The sequence below is a fragment of the Vigna umbellata genome, chromosome 3 (genome assembly GCF_029865625.1).
Source record: "Vigna umbellata cultivar VRB3 chromosome 3, Vumbellata_1.0, whole genome shotgun sequence".
In the NCBI taxonomy this organism is placed as follows: domain Eukaryota; kingdom Viridiplantae; phylum Streptophyta; class Magnoliopsida; order Fabales; family Fabaceae; genus Vigna; species Vigna umbellata.
In genome coordinates, this window is record NC_142167.1 from 51,365,731 (window position 1) to 51,387,397 (window position 21,667).

Consider the following 21,667-nt stretch of genomic DNA (forward strand, 5'->3'; position numbering starts at 1 on the left):
TACCTATTGCTCTGAAGAATATTTCTTTTTTGCATCAAATTTCTTTTGTCTAAATATCACTTGGATTGATACCATATTTATTACAGATAACAGAGATTCACATAATCTTTCAAACTAAATTCCTTTTATGGTTAATTACAAACAAGAAAAAATGTTGGAAATTGACCTAGGTTAGTTATGGTATATTGTATTTACTCTATCTATCTATAACATATTTTATACCCTAAACACTATATATATTATAGTACAGGAATAGGAGTCTAGTTGTTTTCTTTTACTCCCTACATAGTGTACATATTCTACTATTCAACACTACGTCCTTATGTCCAAGGTTTTCCTTTGTTGGAAGATTCCTTATACTCCAAAAGGTGTTGTACAAGTGTGTACATTTCCCAGTTGGATTATTTTGCCTTTTTGTGTACGCTGACTTGACTGTATATAACTACAGTCCTTTGACCAACAAAATGATCTAAGAATCTTTTACACAAGATTTTATTAGGTCAATTTTTCCACATTATATATACATCAAGTTCGACATTATTTGCTAATTAGTATTACTTTTTTAGCTATGCAAAATGTTAATGTTTCTATAATGTGAATATCTCCACCTAATGAATGACATGTATGCAGTATCTCCTCCGTAGGCTGTTTTCTTTTCCACATCCCAACTTTTTTAACTGTGATACAAAAATCATTGACGGAAATATATTTTTTTTATACAGGCAAATCAACTAATAATACAACAAAACATTTTTGTTACGTATCTTAACATGTTTTTTAAACAAAATGCATTTTTGTTATGCATGTCGACAAATAATACTGAGTTACACAATGCAATTTTGTAATATACAACATAATATATTTCAATCAAGAATATTTTTCAATTTCTTAAAACAGGCTGAAGAGTGAATTTTTAACCAAGATTGGCGTGAAAATAACAAAACATATCCTCTTTCTATGATAGGTTGGCGATGTGTTGCGCTTAAGAGATCTTTGGACATTAATATTGGCACCACCAAACACTATTAAAACTTCAGATTTTCATGAAATGACTACTGACACCCCAACACAAGGAAAATAAATTCTTATTCTATATCTTGTCGAGATAAGAAAAGAAGTATTTTTCTGCTATTTAAGTATTTTTCTGCATGACTTAGTTCTGCTCAGGGGGACTTTTCGTTTCTAGTTTTGGTACTAGCACTCAAATTGTCCCAGTTTGCTCGAGGGACTTTTGTGTTAGTTCTCAAATCGTATTCACTAGAGCTTGTTGGGTTAACATATGAATGTGAATAAATAGATTGAGGGAAAGTTGGAAATATATATATATATATATATATATATATATATATATATATATATATATATATGAATGTGAATAAATAGAATGCCCCGATCACAAAAGAAAAGCAAACACAGGAATAAAAAGAGTATTAGAATGTTAAAAGGTAGATCCAGTAGTAATTAGTTTACAAAACCCTATCTCTATGATCACATCTGTTTTACCCTCAAAGGGTATAACAAAATAAAAATAGAAGTTGACAATTGGGAGGATCAAGGATGTCTTCAATGTGGGGTGGAGAAGAACTTTATGGGATTGTCAAGAATCTTCTTATGTTGTGTTTCTCATAACACTTCATAAACTCGACTGGTCTCCCCTATCAGACCGATCAACTTTAATGTGTTTGTATGTTTCCTTTTCCACCATCATTCTGCACTTCTTAAACACCTCAAACTTTTCTTTCAAGAAATATACCCATGTCTTCCCTGAAAAATCATCCATAAATAAAATAAAATACCTCTTACCATCGTATATTTCTTATATTGAAAACAATCACTTTTACAGAAATACAAACACTACACTCTTCACTCACAACATTGGAGAACTTAATACACACATATAATACCAACACACTAAAAGTAGCACAAAAATTAGCATAGTGGAAGACCGTGTGGTGCCACTAAAACATGCGGATGGAGCCTATTAAGTTTCTTTTACACTAAATGGAAGTGGATTCATCAAACAGCTCTTTCATACTCTCAGACCTTGTTGTTCTAAATGCTTCCACAGCCACCATAATGTCATCGTCTTGTAAGCTTGAAACACAAACTTCCATTTCTGTTTCACTTTGGCTTCTAGCTCCCAAATCATTAATATCAACCTTATATGAAAGTAAACTTTCTGTTTTCCTGATTTGTAGAGTATTAGAAACTGCAGGAAGCGTGGGAATGCTCCAAGTGGATACAGGTAACGGAAAATCATGATTTGTGGCAAGCACGAGGGCATACATATTATACGCTGTGCTGTTTTCGGTTGACACTGAATGTGATGAAAGACAAGGTTGAGTTGGAATTTTGCTTAAAATTAGCCCAGAGAAATACGAGGACCCCGATCCAGCTTGCATCATAGATCCTCTGACTTCAGCTTCGAGTCGAGCACTCTCCCATTGAGCCTCGTGGCAAACATTGATGGTGTCCTTTGGGTTGTCATGGCCAACACCACTGGTTTCAAACGTGTTCTTTTTTATTGTTTTGTGGGTAATGGGATCCAAGCCCATTCTGATCAGTCTTTTCTTGATGTTGGTATTCCAATAGTTCTTGATCTCATTGTCGGTTCTTTGGGGAAGGTGAGCTGCTATGATGGACCATCTGTGTGTGCAATAGAGAAACATGATTAGCTTCTGAGAAATAGATGATAAACGTTTTGATTTACTAATACGAAAGTATCAAAACCAAAAGAAGGTCACCTGTTTCCAAGAAGAGCATGAAGTTGAAGAATGGTACGGTCTTCCTCGGCGCTGAAGTTTCCTCTTTTGATATCAGGTTTGAGATAGTTAATCCACCTCAATCTGCAACTCTTTCCACATCTTTCAAGACCTAGATATATATAAATCATACATATGTAACAAATAAAATCGGGATTTGAACCTTTGAATCCTCAATATCAACAACATGCACACTCATTGATTGAGAAAAAAAGGGTACACGGAAGTTGTTATTACCCGCTTTGGCAGGCACTGTACGCCAGTTTCCATGACCATTCTTCCGAACGTAGTCGAGAAGCTTCTTGTCTTCATCTGGACTCCATGGTCCTTTCTTCAACCCTACCTTCTCACAACATGGCATCCTTCCCATTTTCAATGCCGAACTGTTGTAAGGTAACTCGAATCAGTCATATGCATACATAGAAGGATATATTGGAAGAGTACAGCAGTAGGTGATTGTTACTATAATACGTATAAATACCGTACCCTATAGGAAAACCTTTTGGGTGAATATTTATCTGTCATCTTTAAGAAGATAGGGTCAATATCAAAGTTGTAGATCCGTAAACTCCCTATGCCCACTTCTTTTTAGGCTCTTGCTTTTCTTATCTCGAAATGTTCATATATAATAGTATTTACCTGTTTATCATGTTTTCTTACTTTCTGCTGTTATCCTTGAGTATTTATTTGCTCTTCTATTTTTAAGAATACGAGTGTTAGATATCTCAAATTTTTAAGTCCAGATTTGATAGAAATAATATAATTCATTTTGTAGATTGAATAAATTTAAACATACAATTTAAGTTGATGAAACTGAGATTTATTGAGTCTACATGATACTGATATTCTTATTTTACCAGACCTTCCAAACATTTAGTCTACACATTTCACTCTGAATTATCCAAAAATATATAGACTACTGATATACTGAAAATTCCGTTAGAAAAAGTTAACAGTTTAACCACTCCAATTTTAAAAGAGGTTCTGAAAATATATTTTGACATTAAACAAATCCTTATAATATTTTAGAAACATGAGTCCCAATTTCTTGACCCTACTTCCCAAAATGTGATTATAATTTATAATATTTTATATTCAAGTAACAAATATACCCACCTGAAACTTATAGAATAAAAATATATTTTTACGTAAGTAGCTTTTAAACTAAATTGTCAGCTACGAGGCAGCATTTATTACTTTAAAAGCACCTCCTCGATTCAATCACAACCAATATATATTAATATTTTGATGATGCAAACATTCAATTCATATTGATACGGTTAACAATATAAAGTTATGAAATAATTGTTTTATATTTACAAAACTTAACATTAATAAAATAGAAAATATTGTTATATCATACTAAAAAGAAAAACAAACTCTTTTTTGAGGGTTGCATGTTGCACAAATACTATTTGTTTTTTTTTCTTCTCTTTATTTTCATCAATACATCGTAAAAACACAAAAGATACTCGAACAAATAGGTTAGATCAATGAATTCTATATAACAAAATATATGAGAATCGAAAATGGAAAAGCATAAACATAGAATAAAATAAAAATAGAAACTTGAAAAACAAAAATAAAGAATTACAACAAATAAGCACATCAACCAAACAATATAACTTATATATATAATATATAATGATTAAAACAAATTTTTCAAACAATCTCACTCGAATTCTTCTTGTTGGAAGATCACTCAATATTTTAATATGTGATGAATACTACTTTTCTCATTCTTTAAGGTAAAAACACAAATAAGTTTTGTCTAAGTGTGACACACATTACTCGATCCATTGGCCTAGGTATACATAAAATTCATGTTCTCTACTTAATTTCTTATTGTCTTGTTGTTTTTAGCTTTCGTTCATTGTTTCATTGGGTTGTTCGGCCAATATTAGGATTCTTGATTCTTGTTTGGAGGTTTATTGTGTTTGTGCAAGTTTATTTTCTCAATTTATTGGATGATTTCAATTTGGTTGAATCATTTTCATTTTTAATCTCAAATTTTGTCTTGTCTAAGTTATGTCACTTTAAATTCTGGTGCAGTTTTTCATTTGTCATTAAATCCTATGTTAAACTATTTTCTGTGTCAAAATGCATTTAATGAGCCAGTGGTGTATGGTATAAGGTTTTTCAATCAATGAGAAACTATGAAATAGTTAATTGAGCTTGATGACAGACCACTTAAAACACTAGCAACTTCGTTCGATTTTGTATAAGTTTAGTTTTGTTTCAATTGTAGTTGTTGTGTGAGTGATTTGTTTAACATTTTTCAACATCAGTTCATTTGTGTTTCTGCTTGGAAAGCAATTACACACCATAAGAGCAATAATTGTATGGCATAGCTCGGCTACAATTTTGTATATACAGCAGCATAATCTAGTTAAATTCAGTTTTCACTAAGATTGAGGTGCCTTGCAAGTTCAAATTGAAAGTCACTCATGCTTAGCCTTAGATGGCTGAGTTCACTTTGTTAACACATTTTAGAGTCATTTTTGTTCTTGTCTTGCCATTTTAATCATGCATGAGCAGAATTGGTGCACTAGTAAAAAATGGGATTAGAAAGCGCAATATACGCTTCGGTTTACGCGAACCCGAAGCATATAATAGTGCGGTAGCAGAGTCGTAATAATAGCTTAAATATATGCTTGTCCCATGACCGGTGCCTAAAGCATGCTACTAACTCGGTTTTACGTAAAACCGAGGCATAAAACTCTGCCCAAACCTGCTCCACTGACAGTTGTTGGGTCTGATAAGAGCTACTAACTCGGTTGCCCAGCAACCAAAGCCTAAAGGGCACTACTAACTCGGTTCTAGGCGAAACCGAGGCATACAACTCCTGCCACCTAACTCGGTTCTCACATTAACTCTTCATTTTCACTTCTTCTGTGTCCGTGCTCTCCCATTCTTCCTCTCTTCTTCGTGCTCTCACTCTTCTCTGTTCGTGCCTCCGTCGCTGTACCTCCTCCGTCGCTGTACCTCCTCCGCTACCTCCGCCGCTGTTGCCTCCGCCACTGCTGCCTCCGCCGCTACTGCCTCCGCCACTACTGCCTCCGCCGCTGCTGCCTCCACCACTGCTGCCTCCGCCGCTCTAGATCCACCGCTCCAGATCGCCATCGCCAAGCCACTCCAGATCGGCGAGCCCTCCGTCGTTGCTGCCTCCACTATTCTTCCCCTCCGTTGTCGCCGCCGCCCTAGATCGGCAATCTTCCTCCAGCCGTCGCAGCCCTGTGTGATTGGAAACCCTAAGGGAGCTTCCTGGTTCGTTGCAAAAGGTGTTCATCTACTCTTGTTCTTCTGCTTTTGAGGCCAAGCCAGTGAAGACTCACAATCACAAGCGCTTTGGGTTTCTGAAATTGGGAAATGTTAGTTCTGTTTTGATCTCGGATTGAGATTGGGATTTTTCGGTTGTGTGAAAACATTGACTTGCACCACTCTGTTTCTTGTTGTTTAAACAGTTTCTTGTTGCTAAAACAATTTCTGGTTGCTGAAACAATTTCTGGTTGCCTACTGTAAACAGATTGCATCTGAAAAAAAAAATAGGATACTGCCTCGGTTATGTAAGAACCGAGGCATATTCCTGTCTGCTTTTTATCTCAGTCCATGACCAGGGCATAAAATCTGTCCTTTTTACCTCGCCCACATATGCCTAGGTTGCAAAACCGATGCCAATAATAAAAATTAACCGGTGTCTTTTCTTCTTATTGTACTAGTGGTGGTCCAGTTGAGTCATTTTTTGCATATTTTGTTGTTTTAAGTATGAAAGAAAGTTTTATCCCTAGATAAAATTAAATTCAATTCTAGGTTTAAGAGACATTTTGCAACATCTCATAAACTACAATCAAGTCATGGTTGCAGACGTCAAGCATTAAGTACAAAAATCAAATACTAACATTAAAACAGAAAAGTATATGCAAAATACACAAGAAATCAATTTATTACATCTAATATCAACAAATAGGTTTAGTTCTCCATGGTGGAGAACTTAGGGTTTACAAAATTGAAGAATTGGAAAGAAATTGAAATCATGGATCAGAATCAATGCCTCTCCCAAAGTTCTATGTACTACTCAATGCCTAAATGATGTTTATTTGCATCTCTACTTGCAATTTTGTGACTCATCTTCCTCCTCGATCCCAAAAGAACAAAACAAGATGATGTAGATAAAGACCAAAGGAGGAGAAGGAAGAGTTTCGTAGCAGTCCAAAAAATTTCAAAGAGCATTTTTCCAATATCCTAAACGATTTCTAGTTTTGAGAATGGAAGATATCAAAACGCTTGTAAAAACATGTTTAAATATATAATTTCACATACCAAGCTTGTCATTCTCGCTAAACAAATTGTAATAACTTATTGGACGACTTGAACTTGCTCGCTGGGAAAATTGGACCATATTGACGAGACTTAAAAATTATACTTAAATGAATTGTAACTAATAATCCTTAATCTTTTCTACGAAATATTTCATAAATAAAATCAAAATACTTATCTTTTCAAAATTATTTAATAATACTCTCGACATTCTTGTTAAGCAAATTACAATAGCTTGTTAAGTGAGTAAGACTTGAACTTACTCGCTGATAAAACCATATTGATGAGACTTAAAAAAATATACTTGAATGATAATTAATAATACTTAATATATTCTTCGATCTTTTGATATTTTTATTTGTTATATCAAAAGATATTACAAATTTTTTTATATTTTTATTTTTATTTTCTAAATTTTTTCTAAAAAGAGAAAGAACCTAATTCTTTAAAAACCAATTTTATTTGGCAAAAAAAAAGAGAAAATTAACCCTATTTTTATTAAAAACATATTTCTACTTTTTACACTTATTTAACCTATTTCTAAAGAAGAAAAAGGATAATTAGTTCAAAGAAGAATAACTATGTTTTCTTATCTCTGGTGGGTTTCTGGGCCTAAGACAAAATAAAAATAAAAATAAATTAATTAATTAAAAGACAGGCAAAACTTGAACAGCCCTACATGAACAAACTGACATATATAAATAAATAAGCAAACAGGTGAGTCTTCAGTCCATAAAAGAGCAGCATTTCCAAGCAATTGTGCTACCTAGAACATTCACTAAAGCAACTCATATGACTGATTGGATTCAGGCCAAATGATATACCAACTATTATGAGTTAACACAACACCCTGCAATTGACGATAAGAACTCTATGACCATAAACACATCAAGATATATCCAACAGAACACTTTCCAACTTGCACATTCAATTCTTAAGAAATACTATTTTTTTTAATCAATAATATCATTACGTGCTACACCTTCAAGACCAACTCCTATGAGCCAGTCACCATGGTTCAATCATAAAAGTATAATAATATCTCACAAGCATGTAAGTGTGTGTGTGTGAAAATGATTAACAAATTAGAGTATTCAGAACAAAATCAAGGATGTTTCCTTTTGACACTTGGTAATTTCTCTTTTATACTGATAATTTTAAAAAAAAGTAATATATCTCTATGATAACAACACGTAACTATATGAAATATATAACAGGAAAATCATATTCTGAATTATGTAATTTAAAATAATCATAAAGTAATTATTTTTTAAATTATGTAGTCCAAAATTTAAATTACATATTTCACAACTATGATAATTTTTTTATGGATTAGACTATTTATATATTATTGTTCCGAATTACCTTATCTGAACCCATATTTTAAATTGCAGTTTTTTATTATGAATTAATTAATTTAAAATATTTGTGTGCATTATATAACATAAAATTATATTTTATTTTAATATTAATATGCTCAAAATTATATCCAAGATTATGCAACCTAAGCATTTCAAATTATATGATTTAAAATATGTTTTGGATATATGATAGACAAGATTGGTCAAAATATTTTTATATGATGAAGTGGGTAAGAAAAGAAAGTTTGAAGGTGGGAGAAGAAAGAGCCCAAAAGGAAGTGGGTGGAATAATTGCATTTGGGTGGGTTTGGCCCAAATAAAAGAAAAAGAAATTCATAGCAGCCACACAACCAAAGATGATGAAACATGTTTTACAACGTAATAAAATTACAACATTCAGAAAGTTCAAATTATTGGGAGCGAATTATTTTTTTGTTGTTGAACATTTATTAGAAAAAAAACATTTTCATATTTTTTTTTTCACTCTCACTCTCTCTAACTAGAATGATAAATAATGAATCATATTTGATGGTCCTAAGTAGCAGGGATGGAAACGATGAATACAGTTAGAAACCGATTTCGTTATTTTATACTCAAGTATAAATTTTTTTGTCTTATTTTATCTCTATGATAATGGATATACGGTCATACCCATACCAATACCAGTAAAGTATATATTTTCTTGTTGTTTCAATCAATCAATTTACTTTTATAAAATAATAATAAAAATTTACAAATTAAACATAATATTATCAAAATTAAATATTTTTTAATATTAAATATTTAAAATAAATTATAATTATATATTTTTTAAATTATAATACCAAATAAAATTTCATAAGAACCCAAACATTTTTTAAAATTTACAAAGAAACAAAATGAATAAAACTTAAAAATATTTTAAAAGAATTGAAAAGAAAAACATATATTCAAATTTAAAAATATTTTAAATGTCTCTTTATTCTCATTCTTTAAATTTTAATAAAAAAAATTATATACTAATAAAAATTATAATATCCCAAATCACACAAAAAAAAAAGATTAAACTAATAATAAAGTTAGCAAGAATTTTTTATCTTTTAAACTTTAATATATATAAAATTCTGATAAACAAAATTCATGAAAAAGATATTAAATTATTATATTATATTAAATCAATTTCTTTTATACAATTGTAGTGTAAGTTAATAAGTCAGAAAATAATTATAATTATAAAAAAAAATATCAAAAAATTTGATAAAAATAAGTAATAAATAAAAATATTAAAAAAAATAAAACAAATAAATGTGTATCTTAAAAAGTATTTGATATACTATACAATAGTATTACATCACATAAAGTAAATAAATGTGTAATTAAGAATATAATAAAATAAAAAATATCGTAAAAAAAATTATAAAACTTTTTAAATGTCAAATTAGTCTATATTAAAAGATAATAAAAATAGTTTAAAAAACAAAAAAGTTCTTCATTTTAAACAAAAGTTAATAATAGGAAAATAAGAAACATAACTTTTTATATTAACTAATAAATGAAAGATTTATGTAATTAAACACTTAAATTAAGAATTAAATATTTTCACATGAAAAAAATAAACAATAAATAAAATATTAAAAATATTAAAAATATGTAAATTGTAAAGGTTTAGAAATTCAGAGAAAGTGGAAGAAAGATGTATGTAAATGAGAGGACTGATCAGTTTTGACGGTAGTATATAAAGGAATTTTTCAAATTTTCGTGCCACTCTCCTCTGCATGCACTTCTTCTCTCTAAGCTTCTAAGTCCATTTTCTCATCCTTCTCTCTGCAAATTCTCACCTTCTTCTTCTTCTGATCATCAATCAAATTATGTCTGAGTTTTCCTCGTGACAAGAGTTTCTCTTTTCACCGATCAAGTTGTTGTTTGGAATTGGTAAGTTAAGTTCATTAGTCATTTGAAGTTTTTGTACTTTTTGTTGCATGCAAACACTGCTCAGCTTGCATGTGTTCATCAGTTTCTCTTCTAGTTTTTGACATCATTTAGGGTCCTATGTTTGGTGTTTTCTCACCAAACGGTGATCTATAGGTGTTCATAGAGTTTCTTTTGGTGCAAGCATTAGGTTGGGAATTTTCAAGTTAAGCTGTCCAGATTTTCTAAGGTAAGAGAAGCTAGTTAATTTAATCGTTTGGTTGATAATGTATAAAAAGTTTGTTAATGATTATGCATGTGTGTGAAATTGAATTATTTGATGTTCAGTGATCTTGGTGTGGAATGTTATATGCTATGTTCATGAGGTTTGGGTTTCTGCAGAATTTTGGTTCAAGGACCGAGTGAATTGTGAGGAAGGGTGATGTTGAAATTGGGGAATTTGTTTTCAGTATTAGGTGGGTGGTCGGTCTCTTAGCCGTACTCAGTTTTGTATTAGTGTTTGTTCTTAGTAGAGTTAAGTTTGTATTGTGTTCGGTCTTAACTGAGTTATACTTCTGTGGGGTTTCAGTTAATGACCGGTCGGTCTTGTACTAGTATTCTATTGAATCTAGCGATCGGTCTTAGTGGGTTGTGGGATCTCTTGCTAGGGCTCGTTAGTAGTAGTGCTCGGTCTCGTACTAGCGCTCGTTCTTGGTAGTGCTCAGTATTATACTAGCAGTTATGATATAGTAAGTGTTCGGCCTCAGTCGATAGTATTCGGCCTAAGCCAATAGTGTTCGGCCTAAGATATAAGTGTTTGGTATAAGATTTAAGCGTTCGGTTTAACTTTAGTATTCGGTTGTTCTAGTGTTCGGCCCTAAAACCGTGTTCGGCTCATGCTTGAGTCTTACTCTTAAATGACTGTTCGATCATGATCACATATTGGGAGAGTTTTCCCGTTCGGTCTTGATCTATGTTGATCTTTTTCAGTTCGGTCGTGCTCAAGGGTGGTGGTTGTTATATTGTTCGGTTTGATTTTACTTAAATGTGTTATGGATAAGGAAGTATGTTGGTATTGAAGTATGATATGATTATTGAATGAAATTATATGTGAAATGATAAGGCATATGTTTCAAGTAAGGTGGAAGAGAATTCCAAGGAGGAATGTCTCAGTGAAAAGTGTATTAAGGTGGTGTTATAGTATGAATATGGACAATGAAATTCATGGAGTTCATCCTGATACTCTGATGATTACCAATTCTCAAGTAGAGATGGGTAATGCATTGTGTGAGAATGATAGAAGGTCCTAGCCCATAGGTTTGGGTGAGTTATAACGGACTAACCTCGGGCGGCAGCTGATGGTTTTCCAGATACTACACCACCCGAATGCGTGAACGGCCTCAAGCTACATATTCATACAATCCGGATGGTCAAGTCAGATTTTCGATTTATGCATGAAGTATAATGTTCAGTTGTATATGTTTATCTGTAATTGCATTGGTTGTACTTGTACGAAATGTATGTATGTTTGCACAATTAAATTACATTAGCTTACCCTTATTTCTTGTTTTGTCCATGTCTCCGTTCAACTTTTTCTATGGCGATGATCATCCTTTTGGGTGTGAACAGAGGGGGAGGAGTGTACCTTGGAGTAGGAGTTGGACGACGATAATCTTGTTGTTTAGAATATGACCATTCGGTCATATTACTGTTTATAGTTTTTGGTTGAACCGTTCGGTTGCATCTTAATCCGGTATTAACCGATCGGTTAAGTGTATAGTTTTTCTTTTGGGATGGTGTCAAACTTCTGTAAAGCTTTATATTTTATGATTATTTTAGGATAATTGTAATATTATTATTATATCTTTAACTGTTCTAATATGATAACTCCGATTTTATAATGTTACATAAATATGAGACCTAAAAAACATATAATTTACATACTATCATTTGGATATAACTATACAAAATTTTTAATAAGAGAAAAATATTCCTTGAAAATGTAAACTATAATAAATGTAAATCAAACTATTAAAAAAACTGTCTAATTAATAAAAGGTTATAACACACACACACATATATATATATATTAGTTTATTTAATAAATTATTAGTATTTTAATAATTTAAACAAAAAAAGATAGACAATGATTTATTTAGATATTAGGACGGATATGAGAATTGAAACGGAACAAATACAAATACCTACTTATTCACATCTTTATGTTTAATTAAAAAATTAAATATTACACATACTAATATTCAAAAAGGATTTTTTTGTGAAAACATAAATAAGTTCAAATAATATCCACATATACAATTTTATTTACCATCTACAAAATACACAATAGAGTCCACTGTAATATGAATCTACTGAAGTGTTCATGTTTCGTCATGATCCAACTATAAATAATATAAGCAATTTTACCAATAAAATCATGACTTTACTAAGATTCAATCTCCACTTTAGTTTGTATAAAGTTAAAATATAAAAGAAAAGTAAAAAAAGTGATAGAATTTTTCAAAAATATATTTCTTGTCATATTTAATTTTCTCCAATAATGAAGAAAAAATCGGTGGAAGAATTTCGTTGGTAAGGATAAAAGCTGAGGACCATAGCTGTTAATCAACATGAATTATTTTAGGCGAGTTGTCAGTAAGATTTTAATTCGATATAAATTTTCGTATTTACTGCTTCTTTAATTTTTATCAGTGTGATGAAATTTTCTGGAACCATCTATCTGTTCAAGTACGACACTCTTATTTATTTACTTTTATATTATTCTTTTACTAGGGTATTAAGTTCTCATCTAAGTGAATTGTAAATAATTATTTTCTCACTCATGAGAAAATTCTTAAAATTTATAATAAATTCAGTTTAAATTAATAATATAAACCATTATTTTAGACAGTATATATCACGAAATAAATTCTAAGAAATATTACTAATTCATTGAGTTTCACGTCATACAATAGTACATAAGACTGATAATTTATAAATGTTTAAAACATAAAATAAGTCAGCAAGGAACTTTTCCAATTAGATAAATAAAATGTATTTATGTTAGGATATGAAAACTTTTAAAAATATATTAAATTTGAAGAACGATAGTAGATATCTTTAGCTGGAAAGATATCTTCTTTCCAGTGAAATTTATTTCGTGAATTTATGAAGGTAATTAATAATGAGCTATACTACTCAAACCGCAGTAAAATCGTAAGAAAGATGTGGTTGGAGTTTGTGCTGAAACAACAATGCACTAAATTAAATTTGTATACATTTATTAGTTTTATTGGAATTTAGTGTCAATAGTTATTATCTTACACAGGATAGAAATGGAGTCAGAATAATTAGAATAGGTAAAATGGAATAAATTTTCAAATCAACTAATTGTCAGTTACAGGAAAATAATAAAGAACTCGCCAGTATTCATATATTGTATATTAATCATTTTTATGAAGAGAAAAATATGAATTATTAATTGAAATTGTTTTGCATAAGCTTAATTTACTAAGAAAAAGCTTTATACTGATGCAATGAAGGAATATGGCTGTTGTTATCGATGCTGACTATCATAATATAGACTGAGATATTTTTCTTTACAGATTTGTAGCTTATATCTGATTGTCAAAATATAAGTTGTGGTTTTAACTAAAGCATAACCTACGCTTTAATTAAAAAATTGTTCCTGTCTAGCAATATCATACATTAGTAGTAGTGTTATTTGTCTTATATGTTAGATTTATGAATCAAATTAATAATTAATAAAAATAAAATTTTAATATGACTCGTTCTCAATTAATGAATTGTAAATTGGTCTCTATTCTTTCATCATTTTAGTTTTCTTTTTTATTTTTTCTTTTGATGAAAATAAAGAAAAAGAAACATAATAAGTATTTTCATGAAAGCATGACCCTTTTATGTAACCTCTCATAGTTTTTTTTCTTAAACTTTTAATATTTTAATTTGACCTCTCTACAAAATATTATGTATGGTCTCTACACACAATCTTTCCATTACTTATATGTCCTTAATTACATTTACTTGATTAGATCGCTTTATAATTGACAAATAAAATATAACAGTCCTAATATATTTAATGATTTGTTATATATATATATATATATATATATATATATATATATATATATATATATATATTTACAAATGTGTTAGACTTTCTAAAATTATCATTATATACCTTGAGCATATGCATAGTTCATGGATTATATCTGCATATAGAACCAAAGCAATTTTCAAATGTTGTTCTTCTAAACCAAATTTAAATTTTATACAAATATTATACTATATTCTTATTAAAATTCGCATTTTTATTAAATATTTTTTAAATTATTTTTAAACCAGCCCTAACTATATTATTAGAATATAATTATTATTAATTTTTGCTAAATGTAAAAAATAAGATTAGAGTTGGTTTAAAACTAGTGAAATATTTTCCTTCTAATTTTAAACTAACTAACCCTATTTTTTTAACGTAATAAAAAAATACATAAATCTAATAATTATATTCCAATAATATAATAAATTTTAATAAAAATATCATTATAAAATTTATATAAAAATTAGATTTGGTCTCAATTTAAAGAGGGACAAAATTGCTCCATGTAAAAAATATTAAAACTGAATTGGGTCAAAATAACAAATATAGAGATTGAATTGAATATCACTCACACGTGATACATATACTAACACTTGATATTGACACTGATCACTTGACATTGTCACTTACACATGACACTACTCACATGTAACATTGATATTGTCACGTAATATGATGTTGGTTTGACATATGGACAATTTTTAAATTAAGAAAAAGTAAAGAATAAAAAAAACTAAAAACATGTTAATTCACATGTGTCATACCCTACTCATATGTTTTTAACTATTTAAACAAAGTTAACAAAAATGATTAAACTAAAAAAAATTGAAACTTTATTGATAGAAAAAAAAAAGACTATATGAAATAAAGTCAATGAAAATAAAAACTAAATTAGTATTTAAGTCTTTAATAAATTTAAATATTTATTAAAAAATAAAGAATGTATAATATAATGATTGGAGGAATAACATGCTTCAATGTGGTTGCAAGATTTATGCAAAAGTGAAAGGTTTCAAAAGATGTAGTATGGTTTTGGTAGATAAGAAGTGGATATTGGTAGCAAGGTTTAGGTTCACGAAGAAACTTTTCCGAAATTATATAAATTTTGAGAAGATGCTTCGTTATGAAAAGTTGAGACAGTACTAGATTGGTTAAGAAAAAGTTTCTAGAAATATTTGATGTTCTTATACTTAAATATGTGCACTGTATCAATCAGAAGATTCTTCTTATGCATCTATGTTTATTAACATTTGTAGATGCTACATTGCACCTAAGATGAGACTTTTTCTTGGACTTTGTGATTGGACCACATATATGCTTGGACAATTTTTTATTCTGCACCATACCTTCCTATAAAGATGTTCGTTTTCATCAATATGTACGTCAAAAAAGTTAAGTCTTGGTATATTGTTTCAAATGCAGTAGTTTAGTCTTTATGATTGTGGAATTATGTTGTTTTCTGTCGATGAACTTTTTCATCTGATTGATATACTTGATTTGATTAATGTTCAACCATTTTAGCAGTAGATAGATTTTTTTTTCTAATTGATTGAAATAATTTCTATATTAATATAACATTCTTTTCCCTATAAAACAAAGTCATGTTTTGACTGATATAAAGTTAAAACAATTAATTGATCACCGAAAATATTATTGTTTTTTATTTAATTTAAAATATTAATACATATTATTAGACTAAAATAAATTATATCAAGAGAATAGATATGTTGAACATGGAATTAGTTTAATTTTCTCATATAAAATTAGTTTTTATTTGGTAAATTTGTAAATTATAAAGATACGATTTAAGATATCCATTTTAAAACAATGATACATATATTATCCTTCATTTTATTTACACGTATTATGTACTTACTTTTTCTTTCTATCTCTCTTCTTATTACGTTATATAACTTATAAATCTATCATATTTACTCTCTCTCTCTCTCTCTCTCTCTCTCTCTCTCTCTCTCTCTCTCTCTCTCTCTATATATATATATATATATATATATATATATATATATATATATATATATATATATATATATATATATATATATATATATATATATATATATATATATATATATATACACTAAATGTTGAAGCACCTTTTTATTGTCTGTGGATAAATTTTCTTCATTTCATACTTTTAATAAAGACATTTTCAATTAGACAGTATTCTTGTTAAAAAGATAATTTTTCTTTTTCAATCAGCACACTAGGCAAACAACAATAAAGGGGTACAAGAAGTAACATGAAAAAAACAAACTTAATAAAAGACAGACAGACAGGACCTCCCTATAGAAATATACTAAAGATGAACATAAACCCCACATGTAATTGAAAATCTTTCTTGTCGGAAAAAAATGTATAAATAGCAATAATTAAGGTGTCAATCCACTTATACAGATATTAAAAGGTTAAAACACATAAAAGATTCTTGCATATTATAATTATGCAGACAAAGAGTTAGACTTCATCAAGTTGAGATGTTTCTTCTATCACACCTTTAAAAAAAATAGTAGTAATAAATAGTTATTTTATCTTATCTTTTTTTTTTTCCTCATAGCTACGTATGAATGTGAAGATGTGAATATAGGACGTTAATGCAATAAATATGGCACTCCAACATAGGTGTGTAAAGTTAAGTGTATGACCGGACTCACAAAGTAGGTTACGGAGTCATAACCACACCAACTTATTAACACTTAGTTTCTCCTCTATATATATCTCATTCAGAAGATTCCCTTCTTGTCTTCTGTTCCTCTTATTCTCTCAATCATTTCTTCTTCTGCTGTAACACATTTTCCATCCACCAAAACATCAACCATACACACATTTAAGCTCAAGAATATGGGAAGGCCACCATGCTGTGAGAAGACAGGCCTCAAGAAAGGACCATGGACACCAGAAGAAGACCAAAAGCTCATGGCTTTCATTGAAAACCATGGCCATGGAAGCTGGCGTGCTTTGCCTGCAAAAGCTGGTGATTATTTCCACTATAACTATATATTTGATCTTAATGTTACTCAGTCTACCAGAACAATATGAATAGTAAGTTTTTTACATAAGTAATGAAGGATTTGTTTGGCAGGGCTTAGAAGATGTGGAAAGAGTTGCAGACTTAGGTGGACTAATTATCTGAGACCTGATATAAAAAGAGGAAAGTTCAGCTTGCAGGAAGAACAAACCATTATTCAACTTCATGCTCTTCTGGGAAACAGGTAAGTCAAGCATGGACCATGTACAGTAATTAACTGAAGACCAATATCATTGATTACCTGAAGTTGAAAAATAATGAATTATTATTCATTTGTTATGTTATAAAGAGAAATAAACATATCTATATGAGGTGATCAACAAGTAATCCATCTATAGTGCAATAAGTTAAACTATAATATGGTTTTATCATTTTTTTTTCTTTCTTAAAATTAGAAGGAAAAAGAGTGTGAAACTCCTTAATTTAATTTATGTCATTGTAATATTGACATTCAAAATCCCTTTACAATTGTAATTTTTTAATTGAAAAAAAAATATTGTTGTACTTTCTTACTATTCATGACTCATTTTTTTCATAAATTTTTACTATTAGAAAAATTGTCTCAGATCATTAAATGGTACTCAGTTGTCAAGATATAATTTGCAATCAACTTTGTTGTAATGCATTTAAGGGTGGTGTTACTTACATAATTTTCCGTGGAATGTATTATCGAAATCATTTTTATTTTATATATGACTATATAAGAATAGATAAACATTTGATGTATATTAATTATTATGTGTTTATAATAAGAGAATGAGTTACTTACTAATTTAGTTTTTTTATTTTATAAAGTACTTTTAATATGTGTGCAATAAGAAGTATTTCAAATTAATTTGCTTTAAAAATTTATATTTTTTAAACTGTAAGTTACTTCGATTAACTTTTAAGTTACTGCAATAAGTTACTTCATATTATTATATTACATTAGCTGTTTTGCTTAGTACAACAATTTTATTTATACAACATAATTATGTTATACATTAAAACTTATAGTTATATATTTTTATTTTATTTTATTTTATTTTATTTTATTTTATATTTATCAACTAGTTTATTATTTCTAAACTAGTTTATCTGAAAAAAGCTTATAAATTAGACATATATTAATGAGCACCAAACTTAACTACTGAAATTAATTTATAACTACTAATTAGGTTAATTATAAGATAGTTTTTTTAAACATATTAAAAGATTCTTGTTAGTGTATCCATTTTAATTGAATGATAAATAGATATTAGAAAGGTAATAGAGATGAAATTTTGTAATATATTACGTAGGTTTTTAATTAAATCTTTTATTTGTTGAATACTAAAAAGATTTATATTTTCTAGTTGAATATCTTTCCTTCAATATTTATACTAGACAAATGACGTGATATTTATTTCATTACAATATCTTGTTTACTTATTTTCACATGTTAATAAATATGAGGCTTTAACATTGATATTAATTCGAAAGGAATAGTGACTCTAATTGATTATTCATTGAAAATGTGTTCAACAACTAGGTGATCATCTTTCTTATGATTTTCACATCATTACACACATTGATCAAGAAATTATCTCTATTATCGTAACTAATGAGACTGGTTTTGTTATCCAACACACATTTTCGATGAAAATAATAAAAGTTACTCATTCTTTTATATTAATTATATATAATTTTCTATTAACCTAAAAATCACACATTTCTTTAACATATGAAAAGTTAGCAGGATAACGAAATAAAATAACAATCATGTCATTTAGTTAATACAAATTTAAATAATAAAAATTCAAATAAAAGTATTAAAGTTTTAAATAGTCAATAAACTAAAAATTTAATAAAAAGAATACTGAAATTTAAGGAGTTTATTACACCAATTAGTTTGTATGATATGATACTGATGACAGTTGCAACTTGAATTGTTGAGTAACAGATGGTCAGCCATAGCATCTCACTTGCCGAAGAGAACTGACAATGAGATCAAGAACTATTGGAACACCCATCTCAAGAAAAGGCTCGACAAATTGGGCATCGATCCGACCACGCACAAACCAAAAATGGAGTCCCTCATCCACTTCAAAGACGGTTCAAACCTCAGCCACATGGCTCAGTGGGAGAGTGCTCGCCTCGAAGCCGAAGCCAGACTCGTACGAGAATCCAAGTTGCAGGAACAAAACAACATCGTATTAACCTCTTCCTCACCACCACCACGACAACCTAGACTCATTCTCAACAAAATCACACCCCAACACCACCACCAACCCTCACTACCACCGTGCCTCGACGTCCTCAAAGCATGGCAAAGTTCATGCTCAGAAAATAAAAACAACAACCAGAAATACTCATCAGTACACGACAAGAAGAAAACCGTGCATGTGCATAGCATGTATGCCATGATGCTTGCCACTGATGACCTTGAATCCCCAACATCCACCTTGTGTTTCCCTGAGAGTATGCAAATGAATAATAGTAACAATAATAATAGCAATAGCATTATGGTGTCGACCAACCAAGTTGGGTTAATCAATGAGAACTATTTACTCCCTCCAACTGCTGTGGAAGAGTTTATGACGGTAGCAACGGTGAAGGAAGATGCTTGTTGTGGCGGTGATGGTGACAGCAGTGAGTCGTGGAGGTACTTCACCAAACGCAACAGTGATCGTGATGAAGAATTAGCTGAAACTGCGAAGAGAATTATGTACCAGACGATGCCATGTTTGCAAGATGATGACATAATGGTGGCTGTTGATGCATTAAGAGGTGGTGGATATTATGGTAATAATGATGATACTATTAATAATGATGTGGTGGCATTTACACCTCTCTCTAGCAATGTCAATATGGTTGTTGGTTTCAATAACGACGTCCAGGATTTTGATTCCAACCAAGATTTAGCGACGGAGAACTTGGAAGTGCACTTCGAGGAGAATAAGGATTATTGGAATAGCGTGCTTGGTTATAAGTGAATTAGGTATCTAGGATCCTATGTCAAGTACTGGTATCGTGTGTTGTTTGATTGACTTTTTTTTAAAAGTAGTGACTTCTATCTTTTCTCATTCTTCACATCTTTTTTTTATTATTTATTTAGTTATTTTACCACAAATTAAGTCTTACAACTAAATATTATTTTTCATATAAATATAAACTTTTTAATTAATTTAATTTAGTATGAAGACTAGGCCAAACATAATGTAAATGTCAAACAAATATTTATTTTGTATTGAAAACTCTTCCTTACATAATATTAGTTTATCGTCACACGTTTAAATAACCTATAATTATTTATTAACGATACTAGCATTCCTATTAATTTTTGCCAACTTTATAGGAATATTTTTTGGTAAGGGGGACCAGTGGTACGTACTAAGATCATTTTCCAAAATATTAAAACAATATTTAGTGACTATAGAATAAATATTAAACCATAATTGACCAGGTTAAATTACGACAACAAATATGATTATAATAAAATCTCTATATAATAACTAATTCTAATAATAAAAAACTGATTAATTATTATAATGACGACTTTAATTATTAATTTATAAAATTAAAAATTATTAATTATTAAAGTAATTACAATTATGAATAAAAAGTTATAAATCATTTAAAATTAATTACTAAAATTTAATTATAAAATAAATTAATTTCTATTTAGTGATCAATTTAAAAAGTAATTTCTTTTGATAATCAAAATTTTAATAATTAATTTTAGAAAATAATTTTTAAATTAATTATAATTTTAATAATGAATAATTTTAAATTTTATAAATTGACATTTAAATTAGTTATTATAATAATTAATTATTTTTTATCACCGTATAGATATTTTCTTGTATGTAGAGTATTTTCTTGTCCTATACTAAGACATTTATGTTTTGAACTGTCATAATTAGATACATTTTACTCACTGTTTTCAGTTATTGCTTTTATATATTATTTAAATCAAAATAATCACTCCCAGTTTCGATACATATGTCTTGTCCCCAACGTCAGACATTTCTTAGCTTGCAATGAAAATGTTTCAGCCTGTTTTACAAGTTACACCATTTTCATTAAGTATCAAACTTCTAAATATTATAATGCATTAGAAATATTATTTAAAACCCCAAATCAATTGTTAATTTAAGTTAAATAAATTGTTAATAAGCAAAAAACTACACTAGTTTTCCTGTCATTCATTTATAAT

The 21,667-nt window shown here is 29.3% G+C and overlaps 2 protein-coding genes across 2 annotated transcripts; one reads left to right on the forward strand and one right to left on the reverse strand.

Annotated features, from left to right (window-relative positions):
- Positions 1-1,997: 1,997 nt before the first annotated feature.
- LOC148202888 (transcription factor MYB106-like) lies at positions 1,998-3,132 on the reverse strand. Its single transcript, XM_088109302.1, has 3 exons — positions 3,000-3,132; positions 2,745-2,874; positions 1,998-2,646 (listed from the first exon to the last, which is right to left on the reverse strand). Exons 1-3 carry the CDS (start codon positions 3,130-3,132, stop codon positions 1,998-2,000), a joined length of 912 nt encoding a protein of 303 aa, XP_087965428.1.
- Positions 3,133-17,303: 14,171 nt separating this feature from the next.
- Positions 17,304-20,491, forward strand: LOC148202889 (uncharacterized). Its single transcript, XM_088110020.1, has 3 exons — positions 17,304-17,436; positions 17,545-17,674; positions 19,412-20,491. Exons 1-3 carry the CDS (start codon positions 17,304-17,306, stop codon positions 20,442-20,444), a joined length of 1,296 nt encoding a protein of 431 aa, XP_087966146.1. The 3' UTR covers positions 20,445-20,491.
- The last annotated feature ends 1,176 nt before the right edge of the window (positions 20,492-21,667 follow it).